General features: G+C 45.9%; 1 protein-coding gene across 1 annotated transcript; it reads right to left on the reverse strand.

Moving 5' to 3' along the window:
• Positions 1-294: 294 nt before the first annotated feature.
• On the reverse strand, positions 295-8,357 carry LOC308108378 (RNA-binding protein 15-like). Its single transcript, XM_080461240.1, has one exon. It carries the CDS (start codon positions 7,691-7,693, stop codon positions 5,171-5,173), a length of 2,523 nt encoding a protein of 840 aa, XP_080317366.1. The 5' UTR covers positions 7,694-8,357; the 3' UTR covers positions 295-5,170.
• Positions 8,358-9,183: the final 826 nt, after the last annotated feature.

Raw genomic sequence — 9,183 nt, forward strand, 5'->3', positions numbered from 1 at the left:
CTTGAGTACATCTCAGATCTTGTACTTGTTTTAATGGACTAAAACAGCTGAATGCTGGTGAATATCAAACTCTCAAGAAAATATCTGAGTCTATTCATCTGAATAGAAAAAAACCTTCTGGATAGTTTTCTCTGCGACAAATACAAACTATGCAAATGAGGCTTGTGTGTCGACTCATCCTGCTGCGAATACTTCAAAATACTTCAAATCACTTTAAAATGTCAATTAAAAAAAATGTTTGATGAAGAGGATGACTCAAGAGAAAAGACTCAACATCGGTATGTTTTTAAAAACAGCTGCCTTTATTGAAACACAGAAGTTACAGTAAGGTCATTCAAATGACAAATTGACAAAAATAAATAAATAAAAATACAAAGACTTTCTTTTACTCACCAGGTCGTTTCCCACAGGTGTGATGAATTCTTTGTCTTTGTTCATTCAGTCGTCCAGTCGATGATTCTGATTCTTTTCAGAGGTTTTTTTTTTGGTTTTTTTTCTGTTCTGTGGCTTTGTGTTGCAGGACGACCTAAAAAGAAAAACCTCAACACTTTGATTATTTCTCAAACAAAAATATAAAGTTTGTTATGAGTGAAATGAGAACTGAAGGGATGATGATGCTGCTCAAGAAAGTATCACTGAAATTCAACTTCTACATTAAGTAACATGTGCGGGATGTTTCCTACGTCTCTCACGTCACAGTCAGAATGACTGTGTTGCTGTAATTCTGATCATTCCTTATGGTCGATGAACTTTTCTCAGTTTGGCCCGCTGTAGGAGAAAACGAAACGTCTGTATCCCTGAGCTACAAATATAAAAGTTTGTTTTTTAATCCCAGTTTTCTCAGTGCGACCATTTCATTAATCATCGACTGAACTCATTTTGCATGCACCAAAACAGCTGACAGAGGTTAAACAGCTTTTCTAGACGCCGAGTGGTTGTTACTGACGCAGTTTCCACATGTTTGAAGTCAGACGTTTGATATAAACAAACTGTTTGAGGCAAAACGCTCGCAGAGCAATTTCAACACCGCAAAGTGAATTTTGTTGCTCAGACAATAAAGTGGACGCACTGCTGCTCGAAACATGCTTACCCGTGTCTTTACCTGTTTGGAGAGGTCTGTACCATTCTCGACTACTCCGATATCCTTTTACTGCAGTTCAGTTATTGACCTGCAACACTGAGCAGACGTTCATTCAAAATACAATCGCTTCATCGAAATGTGATACGCAATATAGAACATCACATAAAAGCTCTGGAAACCACTGCAACGCTACATCCTGCTGTTGCGGCGATGCACTGGTGATTATGAACACAATCCCACAAACCCTTTAGTGGGCAAATATGTGGAAATTAAAGATTACAAATCATGTCACATCCCGTACAAGTGATATTCAGTTATAGGTCACGTCAAAAAATCTCAAATCAATCAGACACTGAGAAAACAGTGTGTTTGTTTGTCAATACTGATACTAAAATATTACAGATTTAAGGTTAAAAGCGACTCAGGTGGACTGAGGGTGAGGAAGAGCCTCAACAGGAAGCAACTGATGCTGTCAAATACTGTCAGTGGTATGATGAAGGGTTAATCCGCTATGGCCATTTCATCCGGACTGATGTGGGGGTCTGAAGCTCCTCCCAGTCGACAAACACCTTCACACTGTGGCTTTGTGTTATTAGAGCACCTGCAGCAGACACAGGTGACTCTTTCAAGTCATGAACAAGTTTCTCAAACTGATTTTTTTCTTCTTCTCGTGCTCAAATTACTATTTTAAAAATGCTTGAAAGTAATACGTCTATATGTGCCAAAACAATATTCCAATGATTTGTTTGGACTGGAGTGTAAATGTAAATTGTCTCTCCGCTCTTCCTGCAGCTGTGAATTTGTTCTGACGGAAAGTTAAGCCGACGCTCTGTTAATGAGAAACACTGCAGACATATTTGCATTCCGATTGAAAAGCCAAGATAATATTTGCTGAACGTGAAAGCTGAAGCCTTCGTCTCAACTTAACATTTTGACATCTTTCGGCTTCAGCCGAGTCAAACCTGCTTCTCATCAAGCAGATTGAGTCAGTCTGCTGCTAAACTTGAGTCCTTTCAGCGCTACAATCTGCTCAGATTAGAACTGTGGCCGTGTGCGTCTGCAGCCGTCCTCAACATGACAATACGTACCCGACCACTGCCGTCCCAATACGTTACCTGTGGCACAGGAGCAACGGGAGTAACGGGAGCAGGTACAGCTGGAGGAGGGCCGTTCAGCTCCAGGAAGCCTGGGAGTCAGATCTCCTGCAGTGTGTGGACTCCTGTGGCCTCGGGGTCGAAGCTCTTAGAGCCTGGGGGGGTGGGGGGGGGGGGCGGGGTGGGGGGTTGACCCCCGGGGCAGTGATAAAAGCAGCCGCTGTGCGTTGACAATGATCCTGCAGCAGCGGCGTCTGGGCCCTCGTCACACAATCTTTTTGTTTTTTTTTCTCAAAAGTACAGAGATCAGATCAACTTATCAGCTACTGATTAGAGTTGGCTGCACAGGACGCTACGGGCAAGCTGTTCCCGTCGCTGCCGCTTCCTCCCCCGTCGTGTGGCGAGCGAGGCGGACGCCGTCTCACCGTTTCAGCCTTTCCTCTCTGACGCGGGCCGAGACACCGTGTGAAGTCTGGCCCTGAGCAGAGAGCTTCCTCCTCAAAACTCCCGACGCACGGGAACAACACCGCCACAACACAAATCGAACGCGGCTCCTCCTCGAGCGGGGAGCCGCCCCAGACGTCGGAACGCAGACGAAAAGAGGACGGGGGTCCGTCCGACGCTGCCAGTGCTTCCCGATGAAGGCGGCTCCCCACCCCCCACCTCCCTGCCGCCCGGCGGTTCAGTGGAGCCGTCCGCTCGTTCTCGGGCCACAGAACACCTCCGCACAAATCAGAGGTGACCCGAGGGAAAAGAGCCCCACGTCTGGGGAGACGGCGTGACGGGAGCTCTGCCTCGGCAGGTGAGCTGAAAAGCATTTTTAGCATTGAATGGGGCGGCAGGCTGCACAGAAAGCTCTTCACAAAGAGGTCACTGAGCATCTGCCCAGCAACACGAAAACACAGAACTTCCCCTCCATCCTCACACATCCCGCTCCTTTCTGCCGGGAAGGCTCCTGCTGTCAAAGTGAAAGCCTTTTAGAGTTTGATAGACAATTCCAAGAACAGAAAAGGTCACAAAAGTTGTCTTCCAAGGCACTTGTGTTTCCCACGAAAGAGTAAATTTATTAAGACAAGATGCATCAAGTGCATGCTGCACTTTTCGTGTTTTTCTGACAGTTTAGGTATACTTCTGAGGCCCATGAGCATTGATGTTCTCCTTTCCTCTCTCCAGATATCCTGAGTATACAGCACACATCTTTTCTTTTTTTTTTTTTTTTTTTTCCCCATTTGAAACAAAAAAAAGCATGAAAAACAAATCAACAGTCCGATCAGAGAAAGGTGTGTCACCCTCCTGTTTGTATCACAGTCCATTTATGGCAAAACAAGATTTTCCACTTGTAGACTCCTGATCAGATTAAAAAAAAAAAAAAAAAAAAAATGTGCATGATGTACAAAAAACACAGTTTGGAGTTTCTTTTTTTTAAGCAGCAGCTGCTTTCTTAGATTGTAATCAGTTGATTATACCATCAAACAATCAAGAATTTGATCAAATAATAAATGCTGAACCAAATGAAGCGTTACACCGATGAACGACAAGGCTGAAGGACTGGACACAAAAAGCAACAATAAACAAAGAGTACTGCGATTCAGGAGCTTTCGTTGGCGCTCGAGTTTAAGAGCAACTTCAACTCGGTACTAGCGGAGGGAAAAAGCTCAACACATCCTTTCATCGACAGTAATGGAGGAAATATTAACCCATTATGACGTGAAGAAACCTGGAATCTTAAATTTAGCGCAAGTTTGAACTTTAAATACCCCCGGAGACACACATCCAGCTCACCACGCAAACTCCACGCTTCCTCAGATCTTAATGGGTTTAATCACATTTTCAAAAGAGGGAAAACTCGGATGTTTTTCTCAAAAGAAAAAAACATTTTTGCTTACTGATCAGAAAGAAAAAAAGGAATTCGAGAAGCGTTTTAGGGGAATGTAATAAAAAACGTTTTGCTGCTTTGAAGACCAGTTTGCAGCTTGTGTCCATCCCTCAACATGTAGGTGTTTGGGTGTTTCTTTAAACCATGCTTAGTCAAAACTGAAAACACATTAAAAAAAAACAACCTGGATTTACGTCACTTTGCGGAGTCACGTAGACTCGAGGACAGAGGAGTGGTAAAAGACGTCATGAATTACACTGTAACACTGTGTATTTAACCAAATGAGTGTGTTGAAGGTACATGAATGTTCCATGTGTTTGTAGAAGTGCTTTTTTTTTTTATCTATAATCTTCTGAAATTTTAAAAAGAAATGTTCTAAACTGACAAAACAAATTCAAATAAAGTCGTTATAAATGAGCCTTCAAACTGGCAGGTGATTTAAAAAAAACAAAAAAACAAAACTGTTGGTCAGCAAACAAAAAACACAAATGTACAACTGGAATATTTCAATTACTTAGCAAAGGATTAAGCTCCAGATAAAAACAAAAATATCTCAATCAACAGGGCATAACAAAATACAAGCGAATGATTGCATTTCCTTGCAGCCTGAATATAATATGATGTTGACACTGACCACTTTGATCTGATTGAGAGGTTAAAAAGTGACGGCTGGAAGCATTACTCTGGACCCGAGATTGTTTTGATGGCAGGTAATGTATGAAATGACAAAATCAAACTGCATTTAAAGGAAATAAGGCATCGTGTCTGTACTGATTCGGACTCGTTGGTTGATTTGAATGAACTTTAAAGGCGTACCCTTCAAGTAATGTGCATTTATTTCAAAACTAAACAGTAGAAACAGCCTGCGTCATTCCGTCAAATCCATCCAGTTATTAAAATGTGCTAAATTCAATGTTACTTTCATTTCTTTAAACCCTTAACAGGATGAATACAAGACACCATGCAGGTTCGGGAACTTTTATCAGGACCCTTCACATCCTTCAAATTCTGCTTTGTTACCATCATTTCTCCATCTCACAGTTTAACATTTGTTAAGGGCAAAAACAAACATGAATCATTGACTTTTTTTTTTCTCTTCTTTTCTTTTCTTTTTTTAAATCACGATGCTCCTCTGATAATGACCATCACCATGTATTCGTCCTCTGACTTGGCAAAGGCCTTGGCAGAGGCATCCAAGAACTGCTGGGAGAATTCACACGGCGGAAAAGCGTGCAGGACTCCCCCGTTGTCTTTGTCGCGCCCGCCCCCCACGGGAAGGCTGATGATTCCCGCGGCCTCCTTCTGCTTCAGGTACGAGACCAGGTTCTTCAGTGGCCTCTCGCCGGAGCTGGCGGCGTCCTGAGCCGCGGCGTCCTCGGTTTTCCCGGGCACCGCCAGGAGGATGCAGTGTCCGCTGGAGCCGGCGGCCTTGACGCGACGGGAGACCTCGTCCAGCTTGGGCTGGTCCAGGCGCAGGCGCTGACTGATCTTTAGCTGGGACACCTGCCCCCCGTTGGCGCCCTTCACCAGCAGGCTGCTCGCCACCTTCATGTCCCCTTGCAGCAGGTGCAGGGAGGAGGGGAAGCTGCTGTTCTTCAACAGGAGGACCCCCTGCCAGACCTGGCTCAGCTTGTGCGAGCCGGACTTGGAGGAGGAGGAGTTTGTGGAAGGAGGAGGCTGTTCAGAGTGATCCTCCTTCTTCGAGGGGCTCTTGGAGTCACTGACTTTGCGTTTGCGGTCCTTCTCAGAGCCCGGCTCAGCCGGGCTGGGTATCCTCCGTCTCTTGTCCACAAACCCAGGGTCCAGGCTGTTTAGTCGCTCTTTAGCGGGGGAAGTCCTGCCGGGACGAGGTAGACGTTCAGGATCACTGAAGCTGTTCCGTCCCGGGCTTTGCTCTAATGAATTGCCGTGTCGGCGCAGGCCATAGTCACCACTCTCCGGCGAGCGCTCTGGGATCCAGCCATCATCTAAATGTCTCCGTTTGCGGCTCAGATCTCTGTTTTGAAAGTCGCGCTCCATCGACCAGCTCTCTCTCGGGCGCCTATCTAGACGATCTATGGGAGCAAAGGCAGGTCCTCGGATCCTGTCATGGACACCTAAGGCGGGCCATTCGGCAGCAGGGTACAGGTCTCGGTCTCTGAAGCGAGCTGGAATTGGAGGGGAGCGCTCTCTCAGTCTCACAGGATCAGTAAGGCGGTGAGGAAAGTGTTCAGGCACCAAGTCGTAATGCGGCAGAGGAAGAGGAAGCTGCATGTACTGCTGCTGCTGGTAGCGGTGCTCTGTGTCTGCAAAGTCCACTCTCAGCCTCCTGTCGGGACCGCCCAGAGGAAACCCTCTCATGTGAGAACATGCAGCCTGAGCAGCGTCCAGGCTTTCATACTGGATGTAAGCCCACGCCTCGCCTTTTCTGTAGTCTATAGTCCTGATGGTGCCAAAGCGATCAAATTCTTTGGCCAGAGCAGCAAGGGGAACCCAGGGTCCGAGGCCCCCAACCCACAGCCGAGTTGTGGGAGTAGCTTTGCCATATCCGATTTTTATTGGGTTGTGGCCCACTATTTTCCCCGCCATGGCAATTTTGGCTCGATGTGCCATGTCAAGATTCTCAAACTTGATGAATCCGTAGGTGATGTTCTGGCCTCTGGCTGCTCGCTTTATGTCCACCTCTGTGATCACTCCAAACCTGTCAAACGCTCTCCTCAGGTCATTCTCGGTCACACTGACGTCCAAGTTGCCCAAAAACAACGTCCTGTTTGCCCTCTGGTCGTCCTCGGGGCTCATCGGGTCCTCCTCACGGGAAACGGCACATTCCAGGATGAACGGGGGTCTGGTTCTGGCTTCATATACCGAGAAATCTCTGTCTCTTTCCAGCGGTCTGAGGTGAGGTGGCGGAGGGGGAGGAGGAGGGGGAGGCGGAGGAGGGAGGCGGCCCAGCGCGAGCTGCTGCAGGCGGTAGTCTCTGTAGCCCAGTGAGGTGGGAGACAGCGGCCTTTGGGAGTGCATGTGTCTGTGTCCTGACGAGAAGCCGTCTTTAGAAACGGGGGAGCGGCTCCTGCGTCTGCTCGTGTACACGGTCTCTATTTTCAAGGGCCGGTCGTACAGCACGAGCTTCCCACGGGCGTGTTTGGCCGATCGGGCGTCCTCGGGCCTCCTGAAGTTCACGAGCGCCACCCGCTCGTCGTTTTCTCGGCCGATTTTCACACTCACGTCCCCAAACTTCTTAAACTCGTGGAAAAGCCCGTCCTCGATCTCCTCGTCGTTGAGCTGGGAGCCGAGTTCGCTGATCTTCAGGGTTTTGTACTCACTCTCCGGGTTGGACGGAGGCCGCGGGTCGCTGCTGCGGGACCCGGACCTGGACGTTTCACCGGCGATGTCAGCGCCGCCGTGCAGCTTGTTCCCCGGCGCGGCTCCGTATTCGTACCCGCCGCCGGCACGACCGGACGAGTCTGCGTCCCTCGTGTCCCGTTTGTCACCGTATAAACTTCTCCGGGACGAAGCGCCGCTCTGGACCGAGCCATTCCCCGCGCTGCTCACCGTCGACAGGGCGCCGCTCTTTTTGCCGCCCGGGTAGCTTCCTCCTCGGTCTCTGCTGTCTTCTGGCGCCCGGGGACGCTTTTTTACCGGCGATCGCTCTTTTCCCTTCATGTTCACAAACACTGGCCTGTTTATTAACGCTCTCTACCGCTGAAACCGACTTGAACTGCCTGGACTTAGGTCGGATTTAGCTACACTCTCAAGCGAGCGACGTCAGCGCCATGTTGGATTACTTGTGTGACTTTGCAGGAAGTCCCGCCTCCTTGAGTGTACGCGAAGCTGATTGGCCGCGCCGCGTGGCAGTCATGGAAAAAGTTCGCCTATGATAAACAAGGGTGCGGCTCTGGTGGAGGGTCAAAGTTCAATCCCAGTGACAGAAGCCTTTCACGAAATGACATGATGTGTCATGAAAAACCAGCACAAGACGGTTTGCACTTTAACTAAGTCCAAACAGTATTAAATGCAATAAAACAAACTATAAAAGCTGTACAAGTTATCCTACTTTACTGAAGAACATAAATGATTGACTGGTTTGCTCCGAGATCACTTTGTGACCTTAAAAGTTACACTCCTGTTGTTTATGTGTCCATCGATGCATCACTTCAGTCAAAAAATCTAATCTTTGACATGTGACATGGAGAAATGGCAATGGCACGGCTGAAAATGTATTCAATAACTGATGATTGAGCATATTCAAAACAAAAATACACTTCCTGATGGTCTAATTTAGGAGACATTATTTTGAAATTGTAAACTTAAATAAACAGGTAGAAATGTCCTTTAAATGACTATTTTCTATCATCAATTAAGAGGTTTTATTGAATGTAATTTCCTAAAATGTTTTCTTTCTCTTTCATTGTTTTTGGTGGAATACAGTTATGACTGTGAACCGTCAGAAGATAGTGAGAGTCTTTAAATCTGAGTCCTCCTGTGGAGCCTGGCGGCTCCCAGACAATGAAGTACTACCAAGTTTGCACCACTAGAGGAAGATGTTTCATCAGAAACATTGCATCTACAGAGCAGCCATAAATAAAAAATATTAATTTTCAAGAGTCTGAATTTGTGTAAGATTTGTGACTAATATTCTCTTTGTTTTAGTAAAACACAAACCAAATGTATCCAAACTGAAAAAAGAAAGTGATGTTTATGACATAGACGCTAAAATTAAGAATACAACAACAAAGGCTGGAAAAGTGTCAGTTTATGTTAATAAATCTAAAATATAAGTTGATTTTACAGTTTGAATTATATTATTGGACAAATGCACTTTTCCATTTACCTTTATTGTTGTTGGGTTTTTTTTAAATGCTATTTACTTGCAATTAGGAATTTTAATTCATTTGTAGTCCAAATTCAGACACTTGTCTTTTCATTTTCTGCAGGTTAATTGAAAGTATGTATATGTTTGTACAGTTTAAATGCTTAAAATGCTTAATGTTAGCATGTGGAGATGAACAAAAACAAATGTGTTTGTGTTTGTGACTGCTGACCCAGTCTGACCGTATTATTTGCTCCACCAACAATACTTACATAAAAATGTGTCACTTTCCTGCAGGATTTTTATTTTTATTTTTTATGTTTTCTAAAGGATTACATTGTCC

The sequence above is a fragment of the Lipophrys pholis genome, assembly GCF_963383615.2.
Source record: "Lipophrys pholis genome assembly, chromosome: 4".
Classification (NCBI taxonomy): Eukaryota; Metazoa; Chordata; class Actinopteri; order Blenniiformes; family Blenniidae; genus Lipophrys; species Lipophrys pholis.